Here is a 24,312-nt window from a genome sequence, read left to right on the forward strand (position 1 = left end):
CGTACATACACACACAAACATGTACATACACACATACATACATACACACACAAACACGTACATACACACATACATACATACACACACAAACACGTACATACACACATACATACATACCCACACAAACACGTACATACACACATACATACACACACAAACCGGTACATACACACATACATACATACACACACACAAACACGTACATACACACATACATACACACACAAACACGTACATACACACATACATACATACACACACAAACACGTACATACACACATACATACATACACACACACAAACATGTACATACACACATACATACATACACACACAAACACGTACATAAATACATACAAACATACACAAACACGTATATATGTCTGAATTTAAATCTACCGATGTTGTAAAACGATTATCTGATTGTTCTTTATCAATCCGCAATATCTGAGCATCGCCTCAACTCGCACACCCCAGTCGCACACACCACAGTGCACACGCGATCGAGATCACAGTTATTTTATTGGTGCCGAACACGATACCAAAAGCACAAAATTCCTCCAGTTCGCGGCATTCTTGGCGTGTTCAGTAACTGTGCAGACATCTAAAAGGGAAGGAGCCTCGCGGTTCAAGCAATTACGAACACTCGAGTCATCCATTTGGCACCAGGATGCAAGAAGTCATATTAGTCCGAAGATCGCAACGCGCGCCCTCTCTCTTCCAGCACTCGAATTTGCACGCCTACCGGTGCCAATGAGTGCCGCACGGTCCGCCTTTCGCGCAGGAACGCTTCCTCAGCCTCGGGTATAAGCCGCACTCCCTCCCGGAGGCTCTCATATTGCGCGCCACGAGCTGCTGGCCCGGCGCGAATCTGCTGAGGACACGCAGACACACACACCTGCACGGTGAGCACCGCGGGACGTCAGCACGTTTTTACCTTGGTGTGTCTCCGGACAGGAGAAGGCGTGTGCACGTGGATCAAAGTTACTGTGTCTTAGTGTTATGATGCGTGGAATGGCAGCAGCGTCGAGCAACATCGTAACAACATTCATTATGCTGTACTCATCTAAAACTGTTCGACTATGATCGGCTTTCGAAAAGGTGCTCTTTCTACAGGTAAATACAAAAAATTGGAGCATGAACAATATTCCCATGTATTAGACAGACAAGGTTATAATTACCTTGGTTTTTAAAAATCTTACACCATGCGGTGGCGCTGTCTGTACACCAAAGTGTCATATTTGTATTTTACTGTCCCCTCTTGCATCGCATGCACTTTCTTCCTCGAATATACCTGTATTCGAGGAATATACCTGTATTCGAGGAGAACCTTTTGTTTTGATGTCATTACAGCTTTGTAAAATATATGTGATGAAACTTCACTGTAGAATCTGATTTCAAATGATCAAAGCAGTGATATATTTAAATATGTTAATATACTATTTCTGTATTTATTTATTTATATATATATATATATATGTCACCTTGACCTAAAGGTTTGGTGGTGCTCGTATGTAAATGGTTTGCCGGACAATGATATTAGTCACCTTCAATTACAAGGACTTTCGTCGTCAATGGACAAATGCATGTAATATTTGCTGGGATTTAAACGTGGGTTCACAGGATCATGATCCATCGCATGAGATAAGTACGTGAAATATCCGACCCAAAATGTGAACAATACAAGACCATAAAAGCGAACAAGGCACCACCAAGACTCAGAGAAATTTTGGGCACAGCATTGCAATCATCGGAGACCATTGCAAACTTTGACGTCACAAACGCGCAGCGATTGGGACCCAATAATTGTTTTGATGATTGCTCCGTGACCTTTTGGATTCGAAGTTGTTGGTGAAAACTACAGAGAATAAGTGCAGAAAAATTGCGCAATTGCAGAAAATAATCTGGATGTGGCTCGTTTCGCTACGACCATTCATTCTGCTCGGATTGGGTCGTACGTGCACGTAAGAATCGGTTTTCAGCGATTGAATTCTCCTGAAAACGCAGGAGTTCATGCAAGTCTTTGTACAACATGTGCATCATTTCTTAGAGTCCAAGAATTTCCATTGAAATTAACGGATAAAACTACATGCAGGAATTTGGTGAATTGTACGGTAATCGGATCACGATTGCGCATGCAGCAATTTGCGAAAGCAAGATATTTCTAATGAGCGTTAGAGCTTGTATCTCGAGCCTCTATTTTCCAGCAGTTGTAGCCTGATGAATGAACCTTCTTTTCCACATGAAGCGTGCTACGCGACCAGCACAACAGCTTTTCCAGATGGCGACTTCACTGGAAATGCCAGAGCAATAAAGGAATGAAATAATAACAACAGAAAATACATTCTTTCCCGTTTGCACTCGAGAACGAGGAATGAACCCGAGCCTCGTGGTGGATCACATGCAATAACATCTAATCCAATGATAGGTTCTGCATCTCCTCCGGTACATACCTACGTTTGTGTAACCGATGCGATGCGACTGCTAGATTCAAGCTGGAGTGAAAAATCCCTTTTTGCTCTTTGAAACCGGCCACTCCCAGTGCAATCGGAAACATCCACCGCAGCTGCTCTGATGTAAACTTTGACTAAACAAAAACGTCTTGCGAAATATTATTTTCATATATATATATATTTCATACAACTGGTACGATGATGGATAAAGTTATAACTGGCAATGAAAGTGCTGCAGTGTACAAATTGAGGATTTCAAGCCTTGGATGTTCACGCTTTCATTGTAGTAATGTTTCTGCTGTGCATACATGTGCTTGCTATTATGATGAGACAAAATGCCTTATTTAATTTTTTTATTTGCCACCTAGTGAAGGAACACGCACAGGATGTTAACCTTTAGATGTTCTTTGTAAGCCCATCATGAAATCGTGTATTGTTCAAAATTGGTGTCGACCGACACATGAATTCAGGAAGATGAGTATTCCATTATGTGCAAGTACTCTCATCAACTTCCGAATTCCTGCACCCTGGTTTGCAGAATTACTCAACATCTCTTTCTCCACCGGGATATGGTGAAAAATGCAGAATGAATTGTTTGGTAGCTATAGCAACTCCAGGATGACTCCAATCCTTTAATTTCAAGCTCGGGACCCTCCTTTTGTAGAGGAACTCACCCGGCATCATTTTGATGGAGTACCAACTCGCCAAATACCACATTTACCCAACATTTATGAATTAGCATCACAGGCGTGAGTCTCATAAAACAATATGTTTGTTTTATGTTTGTTAAAACAATATGTCTTGGGTTTGTTAAAACCAAAGGGTGAAACTGAGCAACAAAGTAAAATGAGGATGTCTTATGAGACCTATTTCAAGTCCATGCTGTCTGTACATGTGACAGGTTCTGCTCACGCGTGCCCAACACGGCACACAGCCATGGGCACAGCGGGCCTGCTGCGCACTGCACTTTCCCTGGCTATGCTGCTGTACATTTCTGCACAGCAACCATTAGAAGGTAGTGAGAACAACCGTTATAGAGCAGCGCTACAGGGTCGTGGCCGAGCTGCACGCCGTGGCAGGCATGAGGCACTCAAGGGGTGAGTGTTTTAGCTTTTATATGTTGAAAAAATAAAAGAGACATACATACCTGCATATATATATATATATATACATACACACACATGCATATATATATATATACATACACACACACGCATATATATATATATATATATATATACATACACACACACACGCATATATATATATATATATACAACAACACAACAACATGCATTTTAAGGCCATTTTCCCTGCAAGAGCGGGGGTTAGCCTTGCGGTCCCCATGACAATCTTCTCCATTTTGCCCTATTTTCTGCATCTCTCCTTGTTAACCCCCTTGCCCGCATTTCTTCTTCCACCGTCTTTAGCCAAGTCTTTCTCGGTCTTCCCCGTCCTCTACTTCCTTCTACATTCATTTCCATCACTCTTCTCAACCAGTCACTTTCATCCTTCCTCAACACATGACCAAACCATCTCAACCTGTTCCTCTTCACAGCATCCATCACAGGCTCTATTCCCATCATCTTTCGCAATTCATCATTTGTCTTCCTCTCTCTCAGCGACACTCCGCACATCCACCAAACAATTCGCATTTCCACCCTTTCCAGCCTTCATTGCTGCTCTACATTCATGACCCATGTCTCGCTCCCATAAATCATAACACTTCTCACACATGCAGCATACACCTTTCCCTTCAGCTTCAACGACACTCCCCTCCTCATCAGCACGCCACTCAGTTCCCGAAACTTCTTCCATGCACATCTCACTCTAGCAACCGTTGCCGAGTCGGATCCACCTTCTCCATTCAGCATGTCTCCGAGATAGCAAAATGTTTTCACACCTTCCAGCTTCACGCCGTCTCCAAGATCCAACTCAACATTTCCTCCATCTGCAGCTCCCTCTGTGCACACCTTACATTTGAATGTAGCTGCCACACTGGTTAATGACCCTCTCAGACCACTACAATTTTTGATGAACCCACTCAGCGCACATTGTACATTGAATGAAGTTCACTCCGACACCCTTCCTACACACAGCATAGGGCCATTTCCCAGTTCTTTCCACCTCACCACATGCTTTACCACTTGCCATCACCTTCGTTTTTCCGATATTCACCTTCAGACCTTTTGTCTCCATACATTCCTTCCACTTGTTCATCTTTTCCTTCAGTCCATCCATACTTTCCGCAATCAACACCAGATCAACATATATATATATATACATTTGCATAATTAGACAGTATTTATTTTCAAACCTACATTATTGGATACTTACATATGTCAAGCTTACTATATTGTATACTTTTTAATGTTCGTAACTTCAGCATCTCAATGCCACATCAAATGAAGATTCAGAAGTGATTTTGAAAGTCCAGTATTGCATCGATTGTGCATTGCCAAGAATTGTCGATGCTTATCGGTGCAGGGAGATTATTGGAAAAGGTACAATGAGAGGGTGAAAAATAAAAGAGACAGAGAAAGATTGTTTGTTGCAGTTTGTGGTTTCAGTACTTCGTCGACATTCAGAAGAGTTAACTTAAAAGTAATCAACAGAACAGGTTCGAGCAAGTCAAGCATACGGAACATGTTCAAATACTGTGACTTTGCCTTTCACCCATGAGCAGAAGGAACCTTCAACCACCCTGATCTCGATGATTAATAAACTGATGAGTTGACGAATAAAACTGCATTAAGTCCACTTAGGATAGTCTAGTGCCTGTCTTACACTGTTTTAAAATAGGCCAGACCTCCAAATTGACTTAGCAATATAATTGTTCTTTTATGAAACATCAGAATCCCACCATTTTTGCTACCATCTGGGGAGGACTTCTTTTGTACACACTGGTTCCCTCAACATAGGCATTTCAAATGTGTTCATGAAGTTTGATCTCATGGAAATAGAATACGAATAGAAATCGATCTCACAGAAAGTTTGAAAGTTAGAAGAAAATATTTTTTCCCCCTTCATACATAAAATAATAATCAATAGCAGACTCGGTGCCGGAATGGTTAGAGCGTCCGCTCTGAGTCGGGGAGGTTGCCAGTCATCAAGCAAGTCATTGCCATTGGTCAAGTCATTGCCGAGTCATAGCAAATAATTTTAAAATGGTACGTGCTGCTTCCTTGCTTTCCGCTCAGCATTTAAAAGGATGGAGCACGGACAAACAACCACAGCATAGGCTTTGAGAGGCCCAACGGCCTCCTCCTGCATTGAAGTTCCTTGTAACTGAACGTATATTATTACAATACTCTGCTTACACATGCCATAACAATGATCCTTCCGCTCTGGCCTGAATTCATACAGCCATGCTCGTTCCAATTTCACAGGCCTTTCGTGCCCAAACAATAACCTGACTTGATTCTTGAATTGTGATTCGGTCCAATAAATTCATATTGGAAAAATCTTGGCTCGACTGAAATAAAATCAATATTTTCAGCAATAAGTGCTCCTGTCATTTTAATTTGTGACAGTCCCTTCATCCAGAATAGAATGCTTCTTCTTTTTTAACAACATCTAAGACAAGCTTGCACACACATTTCATCACGTTGACATGGCACCACTGTGGAGGAGGTGGTCCAGATCGATAAGAAAGTTTTACTACAGTGTGGTGCATGTGCCCCAAACAGGTTGTGGTGGATGGCATGTCGGTGTCTACGAAGTTGTTGATTTCTTTCAGTAGGTGGTGTGGTTATCTTTTGCAGCGACGCAGTCTTTCAGACAATCGAACATTCCATCGCCAATAAGGTTGGCATTGTCCTTCTGTGGAATGCCCACTTCGGCAACCTATAAATGTTGGCAAGCCTCCGCTACTGTCAGTGTACATCAAAAACGGAAAAGATAAATATCTGGCAAGCTTGTCCTGAAAATTGTCCTTTTTTGAAAATAACCTCGAAGATTAATGTTGGAGCTTCTACATATATATCACACACAGAATCAGGACATCAGAATACTTCGTCGTTGTATTTCTCCATGAATTGCAACGACATTAGTGAACGATAAACAAGTCCACCCAGTAAATTGGATTTATACCTGGGAACCCAGAAGCATGAGCCATATGTCCAAATGGAAACAGCAACATTCTAATATATTTTGTGAAAGATTGGGACAACTTGAGAATAAGGAGCAAGTCATGTCTCCTGTACAACAAAAAACTTGGACTGACATGCATAACAGGTACGCCACACAAATGTGTCAGTCGGAAGTCCACTGTGATATTGCGTAATAGAGTCCTCAATGAGCCTGGTGTTGGCTTAGCGGTTAGGGTGCTGGCTTGGGATCCCAGGATCCTGGGTTCGAATCCCAGTCGATTGCTGAATTAACACCAGGGGGGTTGACTCAGCCTGTCATCCATCTGAGGTCGGCAAATTGAGTACCAGTTCACTGGTAATTCCCTGTGTGTTGCAAAAGGCGACTCACAGGGTTGGTGGCAGGAAGGGCATCCGGCCGCAACACATTGCTTCAAAAAGGGGACCACGGTGCCCGAAAAAGGCCGACCCCTGCTCTCCGGGGAAAAATGGCCTCGAAAGGTGGTCTAGTCTAGTCTAGTCCTCAATGAAGGGAAAAATGGCCTCGAAAGGTGGTCTAGTCTAGTCTAGTCCTCAATGAACCAAACGTCTGTAGATGCAACATCGGGACATTCTATGAAAGAGGCTGGCACACCTATGGTGTGCAACGTGTCATGTACTTGTGGAATGGAGCGTCATGGTCATCCATCCATGGGATATGGCAATCATCTTCTTTTGTTCTCATTCAAGTCACTCATTAATCTATATGTTGGGTGTATCTGTAGTCTTCAACCCATTGTTCTTGAATTTCGCCATCATGGGCTTCGACGTCTCATGCGGAGAATCCTCGACAGCCTGGTGAACCCGGCGTTCAATGCAACATTGTGTGCATATATCTTTCCCACTTTGGTGTGAACAACATGAACATGTGAGTGCAATGAACTCTGAATTATCCTCTCAAAGTTCGATTTCATCACTAATTTGGGCAACACAGAACTTGCATTTGCATCGCGTGCACGAAACATTTGCAGACATCCGCACCAAGTATAGTCAGCGCGAGCCGCCACCTCCTCCAAGGTGAATCATTTTCCATATTTTTGAGATTTTGATTACATTAAGGACAATGTTGTTATGACAAAAGAGACGAATTACTGTTGTAGATGGGATGTGAATGTCAGTGCTATGTGGATGGGGTGTAGTGTCAGACCATTTCAGTTCTCCAGGCAGCACCATATCCATATAAGGGCTTAAAGTTAGCAAAGCAAATCCATTACTTTAACTTGCTATAGTATGGCTATGGCCATGACATGCATCCCTGCACTTTTTCACAAAAATACTTTGAAAAGTACAAAAAAAAAAAGTGGAATTTTGCGTTTTTCAATCTATGTGCAGAAATACTTGACATTCCAAAGCTTCTAAACCTATTAAAGCTGTGATCATAATTATCCTTGAAAACCCCATTCCACTCAGTGAAACTTCATCTTCCTTTCACTTATTCTTATTGTGGGTCAGCTTGCCTTCCCTCAACCTCCACAACCTACTTCCCTATCCCCCACCCCACATTTCTCCTTCCTGACCCACTGAATCATGCACTGAACAGACCTCTCTCGACCTCTCTCTCCCTCTCTGGGCTGGCAGGCAAGCTTAGATGTATGCCCACTCACCTCCAAACTGTCCAGTCCAAACTTACTCGATGCATCCCACTGGATTGTTTTCCATCGCCTTCCAGCAGAAGTAGTCAGTTTCCCATATTGGAAAGTCGCAGTGTGCTAGCGACAATTTCCTGTTCTTTGCAAAAGAAACTGTGGGATCTTCAATGCCTTCCAGCAGCAACCGATGCTGGCAGCACCCATCCAACGGTTAGCATGTTCATTCATGCAAGCACTGCCTGCAAAGCACAATAGGGTGACAAGTTTATAGTTGGGTCGGGAATCGAACCCATAAGAGATGGTTCAATGGTGAATGGGCTACCTCTTAGCTCTCAAGCCAGCCACATGATCATGGTAATCAATATTGATATTTGCAAGTATAAACCCTGCATGTGGGAAAGAAAACTACACTTCGTTAACAATGTTGACTTTCATATCTTCGATGCATAATTTGAATTATGTTCAATACAATAAGTGAGTTTCAATCGAATTGAATCCATAACATTTGTTATAATTTGTCTGTTCTCTTTACTTAAGTTTCATTGTCATTTATTTCAAAAAAAAAAAAAAAAAAAAAAAAAAACTTCTGCCATTTCTATTGCTATGCATTTGTTATTTATTCAGTCCAAACGTGTGTGGATCACGATTTCATTCGTACTGCTGCCCGGGATGGAAAACTCTCTCTGGAGGCAACCAATGTATCGTCCGTAAGTCCATCCATATAATTTTATGACTGCCTTACATTATTGTAATTCAAGCAAATTCACATTTACGTTATGGCCTCGGGGCGATATTATATATATACATACATACATACATACACACACACACATACATACATAGCTTTTTCTTGGGGGAATTTATGCATTGCCTTTTTAAAAGCAAGTAATCTGCCAACTTGTGTTAATAAAATATTTCCAAAGTTATCCAGACATGACTGTTATTAGTGAGAAACATTCTTATAAAAGTTACCTTTGTCTAATGCAATAATTAACCTAGTACTAAAAATACAGCATAGTAAAAGTGAAACAATAGTCAAATTTCTACAGTATGGCTAGTCATCTTCCGTCAGATACCTGCAACACAAATTGACAATGTTAGCTTTCGCAATAAACATCTATAAATTATATATAAAAAAATCCATATACCCAGGGGGCCAAATGGATATAACAGACACGGTGTGCTGTAAAAGGTTAAAAATTGAACATAAACATAAATATATGGTTTTCGAGCCTGGTGTTGGCTTAGCGGTTAGGGTGCTGGCTTGGGATACTCGGATGCTGGGTTCGAATCCCGGTCGATTGCTGAATTAACGCCAAAAATTTATTACCACGTTAACATATTATGACTCAGCCTGTCATCCTTCCGAGGTCGGCAAATTGAGTACCAGCTTGCTGGGATGAATGATCCCGGTGTGTACTTTGATTTAGAATAGGTTACACCGTATCCCTGCGCATCGTAAGAGGCGACTAAGGGCATCCGGCGATAAAAACATTGCCTCAAACAGGGAACGATGATTGCCATGGAACCTAGCAGGGAAAAATGGCCTTAAAACGATCATTCATTCATTCATATTCAAATATATGGTTTTCCAAACACTATTTAATGACTGGCCCAATATTATGGCTTGCAAAGGAACTGCAGTTCGTACAGGCTCTCATAATTACTTAGTTATGGTCTATTTGGTTTGCTAGAACTAACTTTTCGATTCGTGTGCCAGATAAACCATAATGGCTGAGCGCAGCTAAAGGCGCCGTTTTCGCGTATATGGTCATGTTGTTTAGAGGCTTCCCTACAGATTTCCAGTAGCTTGTTGGCAAGGTTCTCCATATACATTTTGTTCCTAGATATATATAGATATGATATTTGGCAGCCAACCTTTTACAGCACGCCCTGTCTGTTCACCCCATTTGGCCCCCTAGCTAAATGGGCCATTAAACATTTTATTGTGGTACAAACAGCCATTTGTTATTAAACTAGAGTATTTTTTATTCATATACAGTCACGTAAAAAAGTAAGTACACCCCATGTAAAGTTTTGACTTTTTCAACATATTTCAACATACAGCTATTTGATCTTCATTTCAACAATATTGATAGATAAAGGTAATATAATATAACAAATATCATGAAACATTTACATTTTGTAGTCCATTGTATCATTTAAATAAACATAAATGCAAATTTCGCATGTGGAAAAAGTAAGTACACCCCTACATTTATCACTACTTCAAGTACCTAAAATTAGAATCAGGTGCACCAGCTCAGGTGCAAATGATTAGAACATCGTGAGAGAGGATCTTGGAGGAACCTGTCTTATTTAAACCTCAGACATTTAGTTTGGTTTGCTCTTTGTTGTTGAAGTGTGCGGCATCACTATGTCTAGATCAAAAGAGCTCTCTGAGGCCTTCAGAAAGAAGGTTATAGATGCATACGAGTCTGGGAAGGGATTTTAAAAGCTCTCCAAACAATTTGAAATCATTCATTCGACTGTCCGGAAGATCCTCTACAAGTGGAGAAGATTCCAAACAACTGCCAACTTGTTCAGGCCAGGCCACCCCAGCAAGTTCAGCCCGAGAGCAGACCTCAAGATGCTGAAAGAAGTCTCTAAGAACCCCAGAATGTCATCACGGGACCTACAGGTAGCTCATGCCACTGTTGATGTCAAAGTGCACGAGTCTACCATTAGAAAGAGGCTGCACAAATTTGATCTACATTGGAGGTGTGCCAGGAGGAAACCTTTGCTGTCCTGAAAGAACATCAGGGCAAGACTAAAGTTTGCTAATGAACTTGTGTTATTTCTATTGCTATGCATTTGGCAATGAATAAAACTGCATCAAGTCCACTTAGGATAGTCTATTGCCTGTGTTACATTGTTTTAAAATAGGCCAGACCTCCAAATTGACTTAGCAATATAATTGTTCTTTTATGAAACATCAGAATCCCACCATTTTTGCTACCATCTGGGGAGGACTTCTTTTGTACACACTGGTTCTCTCAACATAGGCATTTCAAATGTGTTCATGAAGTTTGATCTCATGGAAATAGAATACGAATAGAAATCGATCTCACAGAAAGTTTGAAAGTTAGAAGAAAATATTTTTTCCCCCCTTCATACATAAAATAATAATTAATAGCAGACTCGGTGCCGGAATGGTTAGAGCGTCCGCTCTGAGTCGGGGAGGTTGCCAGTCATCAACCAAGTCCGCTATTAATATGGATGGTATGAAGTACATTATCAACCAATTCAGGATACAAGCATTTCTACATTCACGTCTGAATATCATGAAGTTGCCGAGGCAAAGATCAGCACTTCTGGAACAATGTGCTCTGGACAGATGAGTCAAAGGTAGAGCTATTTGGCCACAGTACCAGAAGATATGTTTGGCGAAAACCAAAGACAGCATTTGACCACAAGATCCTGATACCAACTGTAAAGCATCGTGGTGGAAATATTATGGTTTGGGGCAGCTTTGCTGCATCAGAGCCTGGGCAGCTCACCATCGTAGAATCCATGATGAATTCTTCATTGTACCAGAGGGTGCTTGAGGATAATGTGAGGCCATCTGTCGGAAAGTTGAAGCTCAACCGAAGGTGGACCTTGCAACATGACAATGACCCTAAACATACCAGTAAATCCACCAAGGAATGGCTGAAAAGAAAGAAATGGAGGGTTCTGGAATGGCCAAGTCAAAGCCCGGATCTAAATCCCATCGAGATGTTGTGGGGGGATTTTAAACGAGCTGTGCATGCAAGAAACCCCTCAAACATCGCACAGCTGAAAGAATTTTGCATGGAGTGGGCAAAAAATTTTCCTAGTCAATGTCAGAGACTGGTAGACAGTTATAAGAAACGCCTACTTGAGGTTGTTTCTGCCAATACCACCTATTAGAGCCAAGGGTGTACTTACTTTTTCCACATGCGAAATTTGCATTTATGTTTATTTAAATTACTAGGGCATGCCCGTACTATATATAAGCTAGGACGTGCCCGTACGTGGGTGCCCGTTCCTTGCAAAAAAAAAAAAACTGCAAAAAAAAAAAAAACTGCAAAAAAAAAAAAAACTGCAAAAAAAAAACAATGGTTTGGTCCATTCGCAACGACCACAGAACCCCCCCCCCCCCTCTATTTACATGAATGGTTTGGTCCATTCGCAAAGCCAAAGCGAACGACCACAGAACCCCCCCCTCTATTTACATGAATGGTTTGGTCCATTCGCAAAGCCAAAGCGAACGACCACAGAACCCCCCCCCCCCCTCTATTTACATGAATGGTTTGGTCCATTCGCAACGGCAAAGCGAACGGCGAACGGCTAAATCGCCATAGCTCGGTAAGTACTTGTCCGATTAATTTCAAACCTTGAAAAGGCACATCCTCGGGTCCCCAGCAATATACCTGGCAAGTTTCAAGTATATCGGACCGGTAGTTGTCGAGAAACAGCGGTCACAGACAAACGTACAGACGTACAGACGTACAGAGATTACTGGAATTATAGATAGATAAAATGGACTACAAAATGTAAATGTTTCATGATATTTGTTATATTATATCACCTTTATCTATCAATATTGTTGAAATGAAGATCACATCGCTGTATGTTGAAATATGTTGAAAAAGTCAAAACTTTACATGGGGTGTACTTACTTTTTCATGTGACTGTAGTTGTAACCCCCTCCTCTGAGAAATATTGATTTTTCAAATAATCAGTAGATGATCTTGATGGTCTAATTATAAAATATAATTGTTATCCAGATGGTAAAATTATGAACATATTATGTAATTATTTTTGTCATATTTATAACATGATGATTGAGCGGAATCACAGGTAATGATGCTGCAGGTGGATATCATGAAGTTGCTGGGCTTCTCTGGAATTCGCTAGAATTACTATGTCGGGATGGCATGGACATTCCATGGTTGAAACTTTAAAACAACACAAATCCTCAAAAAGTCGACCAATATACAAACTTTTCAACCTATAAAGTATCTACCAGTTGTCTGTGGAGGATTTCACATCCAATAACAATCATTAAACTTTTGGGCAGTGTCGCTGAGCTACAAAACTGACCAACTCAAAATAGCCCGATTGTAATTATTGTTATCCTTCTTATTCTTCTTGTACACCGCTCCTTTCCTATGCCATCTCCAGGCATTGCAAATCGTCATTGCTGGGCACCGAAGGGGGCTCGGCAGTAACGCACGCTGAAAGAGAGTACTCAGTTTTCACTCTGGTTTCTTGTTTTCTTGGTTGTTTGTCCGGGCGATATCTCAGCCATCCTTTGAGCTAGGAAGCTGAAATTTCGGCACAATAGTGAGCAAGTCCTTTGTCAAAAACGGTATTTTTTGTTTTTTGATTAATCAATTAATTGATGAGTTATTTAATTATTAGCGATTAATTAAGTACTTATTTAATTAATTAAATTTCATTTCTCTTCTGACCATTAACTCAGGCACCTTTTGAGTTAGGAAGCTGATATTTGGACATGCCAATGACCAGGTGATTTGGCTGCAAAGGCTATTTTTGATTAATTAATTAATTAATTAATCAATTAATCGATTAATTATTTAATTATTTGATTAATGACAAAATTTATGTGTTATCTGACCGAATTGATTAATAATTTAATTTTTTTATGATTATTATTTATTTATTTTCATTATTAATCATTTATTTATCTTCTTTCTCATTTGGCCAATATCTCAGGCACCTTTTGAGCTCAGAAGCTAATATTTGGACATAAGTGACCAAGTGATGTGGCTATCAAGGATATTTTTGATTTATTGATTAATCAATTAATCAATGTATCGATTAATTATTTAATTATTCGATAAATTACTAAAAAAAAATTTTTTCCCCCAGTTACAGATTCTGATGAAATGGTGGTGGTTAATGTGTTCTGTGACCGAATTGATTGATAATTTAATTTTTTAATGATTATTATTTTTTTATTTTCATTATTAATCATTGATTTATTTTCTTTCTCATTTGGCCAATATCTCAGGCACCTTTTGAGCTGGGAAGCTAATATTTGGACATGACAGTGACCAAGTGATGTGGCTATCAAGGATATTTTTGATTAATTGATTAATCATTTAATCGATTCATTATTTATTGATTAATCGATGAATTACTTATTGATTAATCAATTAATTATTAAATTTTTTATTAATGACTTATTTGATTAAATTTCTAAAAGATACATCTTCGGATGAAGCACGAGTGGTTTTGTTATGGTATTAGCCAATTGATTAAGAAAATATTTTGTGATAATCTTTTATTGATTTTAATTACACAATTAATCAATCAATTAGTGGACACCTCTCCCTCCCAATGCAGCCTCTATGAGCTGCACTGCGGTATTGCCGGGCGCCAGAGGCGCCCCGGCAATGCCGCGCTGTAGGATATTTAATTATTTGGCATGGGGGCGGTGTACTTTGAATGTATGTGTACTTGTAATTCTTATTTTCAGGCAACTAAACTCAAAATTGGTTTAAGCTAATTACTTGGTTGAAATACCAATATATTGCATGCAGTGGGAAGGTCCATGATGACTGGAAATTTTCATAACTTGAAAGGATCCCACTAAAAAGTAGGCATAACTGATTAACTACGCATAGTGAATATGAATGGAAGTGAGGGGTGGGTGGGACAATGCTTGTCAATCACACTGGTGGAGGCGGAGCTGCGGCAAAACAATTGCTGAGGGCCAATCCCACATAAATACATGTGGTTAACTGTGTAAAATGGCATATGGTGTGCCAGTATAGTGACAAAAGAAAACGACTTTGAAAAACACGTGTGGTTAATGGTGGAATATTATGTAAAATCTGACAACCATTGTTGCCTCCGTACGACTGAATATGAATGAATGAATGATCGCTTTAAGGCCATTTTCCCTGCTCGAGCGGGGGTTGGCCTTGCGGGCCCCATGACAATCATGGTTCCCTGTTTGAGGCAATGTTTTTATGGCCGGATGCCCTTCCTGACGCCAACCCTTAGTCGCCTCTCCTTCCTGACGCCAACCCTTAGTCGCCTCTTACAATGCGCAGGGATACAGTGTACCTATTCTAAATCGGGGTACACACCATGATCATTCATCCCAGCAAGCTGGTACTCAATTAGCCGACCTCGGAAGTATGACAGGCTGAGTCAACCCCCCTGGTGTTAATTCAGCAATCGACCGGGATTCGAGCCGAGGAATCCTAGGATCCCAAGCCAGCACCCTAATCGCTAGCCAACACCAGGCTACATAAGCCAACACCAGGCTAGCCAGCATACAACTCTTATCCATAAAACATAAAAACAGTGAAGCCTCTGTTGACCTATGCAAGTAGTCTGTTAAATACATACTGTTTAAATGTGAGTACTGTACTGTTCTTCTATCAACGTTTTAATGACATCATATTGGACTGTGGGTACATCTATTAATTACGTATTGTTTTACCGCCACTATGTCGAGACCTTTACTTTTGACCTTTCAGACCTTTGAGACCTTTCAGACCATTAAACTTGGTGGGGATCATACTGAAAGTGCAGTGTGCTTGAACACATGGATGTGCAGCAAGCTTCGAAATTTCAGTTATCGAGCACAAATTATACACTGCACCGGAAACAAACAAATCAATTCTCTTCCTAAAGTCAAATAACCTTATTAACAAGCGTTATGCCTAGGTCCCCCGTCGGGGAAGTGATGTGAGTTGACAAAGTGGAACACGCAGAAAACATGCTATGATATGATATTTCGCTCACAAGGTTCAGACATACGTGGAGGCAGCCATCTTGGATTTTGACGTGGCGACCCAATTTTCAATAGCGTTCTTTCTTATGCCTAGATACACCCACACACCAGAAGGTACTTCGCTTATTTTTCAAGATATTTCGCCCACAAGGTTCAGACATATATATGGTGGCGGCCATCTTGGATTTTGACGTGGCGACCCAATTTACAATAGCATTCGTCCTTATGCCGAGATACACCTACACACCAAATTAGAAGTTGGTACTTCGCTTATTTTTCAAGATATTCATCTCACAATGTTCAGACATACATGGCGGTGGCCATCTTGGATTTTGACGTGGCGACCCAATTTTCAATAGCGTTCTTCATTGTGCCTAGATACACCCACACACCAGATTAGAAGTTGGTACTTCGCTTATTTTTCAAGATATGCAGGTTACAAGGTTCAGACATACATGGCATCAGACATACATGGCGGCGGCCATCTTGGATTTTGACGTGGCGACCCAATTTTAAACAGCCTTCTTGCTTGTGCCTAGATACACCCACCCACCAGACTAGAAGTTGGTACTTCGCTTCTTTTTCGAGATATTTCGCTCACAAGGTTCAGACATATATATGGTGGCGGCCATCTTGGATTTTGACGTGGCGACCCAATTTTCAATAGCGTTCTTCCTTATGCCGAGATACACCCACACACCAAATTAGAAGTTGGTACTTCGCTTATTTTTCAAGATATTCATCTCACAAGGTTCAGACATACATGGCGGCGGCCATCTTTGCTTTTGACGTGGCGACCCGATTTTAAACAGCGTTCTTCCTTGTGCCTAGATACACCCACACACCAGATTAGAAGTTGGTACTTCGCTTCTTTTTCGAGATATTTCGCTCACAAGGTTCAGACATATATATGGTGGCGGCCATCTTGGATTTTGACGTGGCGACCCAATTTTCAATAGCGTTCTTCCTTATGCCGAGATACACCCACACACCAAATTAGAAGTTGGTACTTCGCTTATTTTTCAAGATATTCATCTCACAAGGTTCAGACATACATGGCGGCGGCCATCTTGGCTTTTGACGTGGCGACCCGATTTTAAACAGCGTTCTTCCTTATGCCTAGATACACCCACACACCAGATTAGACGTTGGTACTTCGCTACTTTTTCGAGATATTTCGCTCACAAGTTTCAGACATATATATGGTGGCGGCCATCTTGGATTTTGACGTGGCGACCCAATTTTCAATAGCATTCGTCCTTATGCCGAGATACACACACACACCAAATTAGAAGTTGGTACTTCGCTTATTTTTCAACGATATACATCTCACAATTACATCCGATATACATCTCACAATTCATCTCACAAGGTGTTTCTTGGGCAATAATCTTGGATTTTGACGTGGCGACCCAATTTTCAATAGCATTCGTCCTTATGCCGAGATACACCCACACACCAGATTAGAAGTTGGTACTTCGCTTATTTTTCAAGATATGCAGGTTACAAGGTTCAGACATACATGGCATCAGACATACATGGCGGCGGCCATCTTGGATTTTGACGTGGGTTGCACCCACACACCAAATTCGAATGCGGTCCTTCGCTTACGCACACACGCCCGCACACACGCACGCCCGCACACACGCACGCACGCACGGACGGACGGACGGACGGACGGACGGACGGACACACGGACGGAGGGGAAAGCCATAGTCCCCCTTTCGCTCCGCTGTGCGACGGGGGACAATAACCGCCTTCTATTTATCAAGTGTTCTAATAAACCAATAGCTATAATGGAGCCAGCCAGTTTGCTGGCTAACAAGTGTTATGATTAGATGTGGTACTTCTAATAAATAAAAATATTACTTAGTTGTATTACTTGTAATGCAAAATTCTAATAAACTAGCTAACAAGTGTTATATTTATACATGGTACTAAATGTGAGGATGGTGTGAGGATACATACTGCTGTGCATGTTACGATTGCTGCCCATTAAATAATAGTGACACTAAATGTTTTAAAAATAATATTGGAAATTTTAAATAATATTTTAAATATAATAAATAAAAAATTTAAACTAATTTAAATAATATTTTTAAACAATAATAATTTTTAATTAAATCAATATTTAAATAATATTTTAATAATTAAAACTAATATTTTTTAAAATAATAATTAAATAATAGTGACGAAATGACAATAATGACACTAAATAATAGTAAACTAAGTGTTTTCACACATAATGGACAGGATAATTCATTATGCAATCAAAACAAAACTATCCAGCATGTAAATAGATTTTTCTTTAAGTACAGGAACACGTAATAATTTTTTAAAATGCAAAAGTATATAGGAATGTTATGCCAAAAGTTTGTAACCAAGGTAAGGATGGTGACAATAAATATTACTATGAGGAACCATCCCTACATATTTCTTTGAATAATGGTTGCTCCCTGTCCATCTGTACATCCATTTGCAATGATTTGTTTCCATCTATTAATTTGACCAGGGAGATATTAAGCAGGCACACACACGCAGATCCTACAAACCATCCCTGGCAGATTATCACAAACAAACTACAGTTGGAGGCTGTGTGGAGCTCAGTGACGATCCTGAAAAGAGCCGCCATAACAACACTGATATCAACACTTCACAAATTAGCCCATGAATCGCAATCCTTCACCCAAACGAAGGTGGATACTTCAAGTCATGGGAAGACTCAGTTCCACCTTTTGAAGCCCAAATTGTGAGCATCACAACCAATGACACCATTAAGCTAACCAAATAGAGAGGGATGTATCGTGTCATTTGCAGGCACCATCATTATTCAAAGAAAGATGTCGGGATGGTTTCATATGATAATATTTTGACCATCCTTAACTTGCTTACATACTTTTTGAGATACCATCCATACTTCTTTTTACGTTTTTAAAAAGGTTTTTTGTTTTTTACTTGTAAGTTGTAATTGATACGAATGAGTAACACCATGACTGCATCTTATGCAGTATGTGTGAATGAATGATCTATTGATATTCATTGTACAATACTTTTTTATGCTGAAGGCTCCAGGCACGGACTGTATAGCCCTCAGAGGCCAAGCCTTAAATAAAAGAGAAGTAAAGTGTCGGATGAAAAGTGTATGATGTTTGTTTGTGAGAAAGAGAGGTTGAAGCTAGCCCGGTAGCTGTAGTTTGAGTGAGACAGAAAGTAAGACCAGCAATCCTGACACGGAGAGTGCAAGATGGTTCCAGGCACCACTTTAACGCTCCTTAGTCGGAACGGTAGTACTACCCTGAGTGGTTGCTGTCTACAACCTACTACCTAAGAAAATATACATATACACATGTCGAGCATTGGCATTGGATTTGATCAATTTTGAGTTTTCTGAAATTTTCTTTTAGTTTCAAGTTAAGCAGTGAGATATGAATAGTATGGGGTTTTTTGTGTGGTTAAATAAATAAAGGCTATCTGTACTTATCCATCAAGTTGTATTGTCACTGCAAAATGCTCACAGGGTATTTTATGCTTACTGAATGTTATTGACATTGCAGAATAGACTATATTGTCTGAAACGGGCAGAACAAAAAATAATAATTTTTAACTTAAAAATTAATTACCCAGCCTGTCTGTGTTATGTAATACATACGGATAATGTTCAAAAGGTGATATGAGCAACTTAATCACACAGTCCAAAAAATACCAAGGCTTTTAAAAAAAAGTAAATATATATTATTGCACATATTATTATTATTATTATTATTATTATTATTATTATTATTATTATTATTATTATTATTATTATTATTATTATTATTATTATTATTATTATTATTATTATTATTATTATTATTATTATATATTATTATAGCATATATTAGCCTGGTGTTGGCTTAGCGGTTAGGGTGCCAGCTTGGGATCCTAGGATCCTGGGTTTGAATCCCGGTCGATTGCTGAATTAACGCCAGGGGGGGTTGACTCAACCTGTCATCCTTCCGAGGTCGGCAAATTGAGTACCAGTTCACTGGTAATTCCCTGTGTGTTGCAAGAGGTGACTAACAGGGTTGGCGGCAGGAAGGGCATCCAGACCATAAAACATTGATTCTAAAAAAGGGACCACAGTGCCAAAAAAAGGCCAACCTCCGCTCTGCGGGGAAAAATGGCCTCTAAAGGTTCTTTTTTTTTTATAGCATATATTATTCGTTAAAATATTTTCTTCCATAAAACAAACACAAACCAAAAAAAAAAATCTATATATATATATATGTATAGCCATATATTAGAAAAATTTAAAGTTGGTGTTTCTTGGGCAATATTTTGCTCATACAATTTTTGAACACCTATCATATAACACAGATCATTTATTTCCTTTTTCATGTGCATACATGTTTTCTTTTTTAAACTGGTCTTCATTCTCTATTTTTCTCCTTTTTTATTATTACTTTTAACTTTTTTGCAGCGATTTGTCGTCACTCTTGTGGGGATGGATTTTGCTCAAGACCAAATATGTGCACATGTTCCAGCGGACAGGTGTTGCCCACCTGTAACTCAAAGTCCTGTGAGTCCTGCACGTCTCACTCATCCCAAAGAAGAACTCATATCTTCATTATAATTTTGCTTATAAGAAAATTACAAGCATTAAGAACACAGATGAAGAACTCGTTCAATTGTCCATGACAATGCAATTGTGGTTTGCATGTGAATAAAAAGGGCACACCAATTAAGGAAAACATTATAAAAGTGTTACCATGCAGAATTACTGAAGCATGTTGTTTCGTAAATGGGTGTTGAAGAGTAAGAGCACAAGAGAGGGATTTTATCGAGGTCGAAACCCATGCTCTTGACAGAGCATCAAGGGGTGCTCACCACAAGTCAGGAATGTTTCCATAGCTACGAAAAAAAATCCTGGACAGGTAGATACTCCAATTCAGGATACAAGCATTTATACATTTAGCAGCCTTGAGAATCAAATCATCAACAGTGAGGGCAATGTAACAAGTCTTTACAAACTCCATCACCAAACCCATTGTTGTTATTATACCTTTCCTATATTCGTAAATCATGTTTTATATATATATTCCAGTTTAGCTTCTCAGCACTTATCTTCCCCCATCCAAAAGCTTGATCTTTTCTACCCCCGTTAATTCACCCCAGATCCACTTTTTTGAAATTCCAACTTCTTTCCTGGAAGTCCTAGCAGTGTCCACGTTTTTTTTTTTTACCTCTCCCACCCCCCTCCCCCCCCTGCCCACCGCACTTCCCATGCTTCCTCCCCCCAAGCCCTCTCCCTCCCACAGATCTCCCGATGTCCCTGCTCTCCATCTTGTTCTCCCGCTCCCTTTATCTTATGTTTTATGTGTCAGTTTGTCTTTTTGTGATCAATGTTAGCTCTTACACGAGCCTCGACCTTGTATACAAAAAAAAAAGAAAAAGAAAAAGCTCTCTTCCCCTCCCACTCTGTCCCTACACCAGTCCAGAATGAATGGTAGCTCATTTGGCACATTGGATATGCATAGGCATCAACAACTGAGATTCCTTCAGATTATATATGTGTGAGGCTGAACCACCAACCAAATTGTACGTGTTGAACAAGAAAGTAAATAATTGAAGGAATACATATGAAAAATGATCATAAATTTACCATTTGAGGAACCAATGCAAAAAATTTTATTTTATATATATATATATATATATATATATATATATATATATATATATATATATATATATATATATATATATATATATATATATAGTGATAAGCCGAAGATGTGTGATAAAATATGACAATAAATTTAGTAGCAAAATGCGTAAGCAAAAAAATGATCACTGTTCCTATCTTGTGTGTAGCGTCCCAGTGCAGCATCAGGTGCATGAATGGAGGAAGCTGTGCAGAAGACCACTGTTCCTGCGTCACAGGTTTTACTGGAGCTCATTGCGGACAACGTGAGTGGTTTTTTTTAATTTTAGCAATTGCAATCAATCAATTAGCAAGATTTTAGGTTCAGTAACTTGCACTGTCCATTAAACATTTTCAAGACACAATTTGCTAACCCTTTACATAAAGTTTAGTTCACCGAGGTCATTAAGGATCTTTTCACATCGTTATTTGTCTTTAGTTCATGAAAAGTGAAATTTCTCGAGTGAGTTTGGGGGAAAAAAGGGGTTTGGGCATTAATGCTTGGAACCGAGTGTTAAAAATATTCTTGAATTTTTAGAAGTTGAAAAAGATGTACTCATTTCTGTACTCATTTCTGCTCTGTTGGCTGCTTCAGTGATGTCATAATCTCTAAAATGTACATTTCATCAAGTGTCCGCTTGAACAAACAAACACACATGCTCAATAGCAAGTGTTCATGCGCAGCTGCATGAGCACACTGGAGACGCTCATTGGCACGAGCTGTCAGAATGTTTGGATGTTGGGTGGATAGAATGTATAACATCTTAAGATATTCTCTAACCCCACCCATCATTAAACATTATTAATTCTCAATCCCACTCAAGGCCCTTAAGAAATGCTATTACAACAGTCATTTAGGAATGTGTGCATCCATTGCGAATTATGAGCTTGATAGAAACTTGCCCGTTTAATTTGCACAGGGCAAATTCTTTGTGACATGTGGTTGCACTGTTTGTGTCATAATTGGTCTGTGGCCACACTATTTTGATCATAATGGATCTGCGGTTACCATGGTTCATGACATAGTGGGTGTGACTGATTTTCTGACAGTAGGACTATGGTTAGATTATTCAGGTTGTTTTGACAATTCATCCTAGTTATGGTTCGGCTATTTATCTTAAAATTCCAGTAGATTTGTTGTTATATTTTTCATTGCATAATTGCTATCTGCTAAGATAACTTCCCACGTGACGGATCAAATTATTTGTAATTTCTCAATTATAATTTTTCATGAACTGAGTTTAAAAGCCCATCAGAGAAGGGAGATGTGGTGAAACCGATTGTCCCACAAAAAGCTTATAGCTTGATTAATTGTCCTTTATTGTACCTGTATTTTGACAGAATATCCATCACTTGCCCGGTAGTTGAACTAATTGTCCTGGAGATAGCCTGTAGACAAACTGATGCAAAGTTTTCTTGTAGTTTCACAAATTGTTTCACAATGGCCCTACAGATAAACATATTAAGCCTCTATGTAGTTGGATTAATGATCCCACATTGCAAGGCCTGAATTTAGACAAATTGCTATAGTTAGTCTTGGAGAAAGCCAGTAGGCAAATTGATGAAAGTTGGCATATAGATTGACAAATTGTTTCACAATGGCCCTGCAGATAAACATATTAAGCAACTATGTAGTTAGATTAATGATCCCACAATGCAAGGCCAGATCTTAGACAAATTGCTATAGTTGGTCTCTCGTTAGAAAGATTGTTCCACAGTAAGCTTGTGATTAAACAAAGTAATCTCATGGTATGACTGTTGTTTGAATGACATCTCCCAAGGGGCCTGGATATACATTCTTCTTCTTAGAATTTTCCTTTGGTTCGACTACTGATCCCCTGATGTATTTGTGGTTTTCTTTTTAAAATACGAGTAGCATCAACGAGATTTATTAATGTTCTTCCTTTAAAGTGAGCATGAAAATTGATAATCTGCTGATGATTTTGTCATGAACTTAATTTGCAATATGCAATCAACCATCTGTGTAATGTGTGCTGGCAGGATAGCGGAGAGGTTCTGAGCTGTCAAGGCTGGTTTTCAATCTCAAACCAGCTATAAAATGTCATCCTGGGATTTTTCAGGCAGGGAAATTCACCAATGCATGTGTCGTCACGAAGATTGCCGTTAAAATTGGCATCCCACCTGCTATCATTAGTTGGTGGAAGTTATATGCCCCACGGTGTACTTATAAACTCTGAAAAGGGGAAAACGTTATTATTTCCTCTGTGCCATTGTCCCATTTGGCCCTTGCCCAGTATATTTGTTCCCAGGAACTACAGGAAATAGTTTTTGGATTATAAATTTTATTTCATCATAAAAACTTGGTTTACCATAACCAAATTATGTGATGGAATTTCATTATTTTCATTTTAGTTGCTACTTGATAGTTAATGATGGTATCGGAGCAATTGCAGTATAGTTAAGATGCAGTTCCGCATTAGATTTTTATTTTTTTACATGATGTAAAAAGACGTGATGCTTATGGTTACACCATTTTGCAGGTCAAGTTGGCCTTCATTCCATATAATGTTTTTGTCCGAACCATTTCAGTTTTTTTTTGCAATGTCTCACTCACATTTGCCTTGCACGTGTTTGCATGAATTGGCAAGAGCTCAGTTTATGCCAATTCCCAGTGGATTCTGATTGCTGGAAAAGATGGAGAGATGCATCAAGGTGCCAGAACTAGGCTGAATGAACAATACTGCGTCTTTGGACAGCGCTTTAT

At 39.6% G+C, this 24,312-nt stretch overlaps 2 protein-coding genes across 3 annotated transcripts in view; both read left to right on the forward strand.

The window, feature by feature from the left end:
• Positions 1 to 24,312, forward strand: part of LOC144890982 (protein FAM200C-like) — a 1,200,974-nt gene that overhangs the window by 761,695 nt on the left and 414,967 nt on the right. The gene's annotated exons all lie outside the window — the stretch shown is intronic.
• LOC137421111 (fibrillin-2) overlaps positions 843 to 24,312 on the forward strand; it is a 291,848-nt gene continuing 268,378 nt past the window's right edge. The window contains exons 1-5 of one of the 2 annotated variants that reach the window (XM_068106839.2): positions 843 to 905; positions 3,355 to 3,550; positions 8,794 to 8,876; positions 20,367 to 20,465; positions 21,758 to 21,853. In XM_068106839.2, coding sequence (XP_067962940.2) covers positions 3,390 to 3,550; positions 8,794 to 8,876; positions 20,367 to 20,465; positions 21,758 to 21,853 — 439 coding nt within the window. In that variant the 5' untranslated portion in view covers positions 843 to 905; positions 3,355 to 3,389. Of the gene's footprint in view, positions 906 to 966; positions 1,117 to 3,354; positions 3,551 to 8,793; positions 8,877 to 20,366; positions 20,466 to 21,757; positions 21,854 to 24,312 lie in introns of those variants that run through there. The other variant, XM_068106838.2, reaches the window with a different exon arrangement.

Source organism: Myxine glutinosa, chromosome 2, assembly GCF_964187855.1.
Source record: "Myxine glutinosa chromosome 2, kmMyxGlut1.1, whole genome shotgun sequence".
Classification (NCBI taxonomy): domain Eukaryota; kingdom Metazoa; phylum Chordata; class Myxini; order Myxiniformes; family Myxinidae; genus Myxine; species Myxine glutinosa.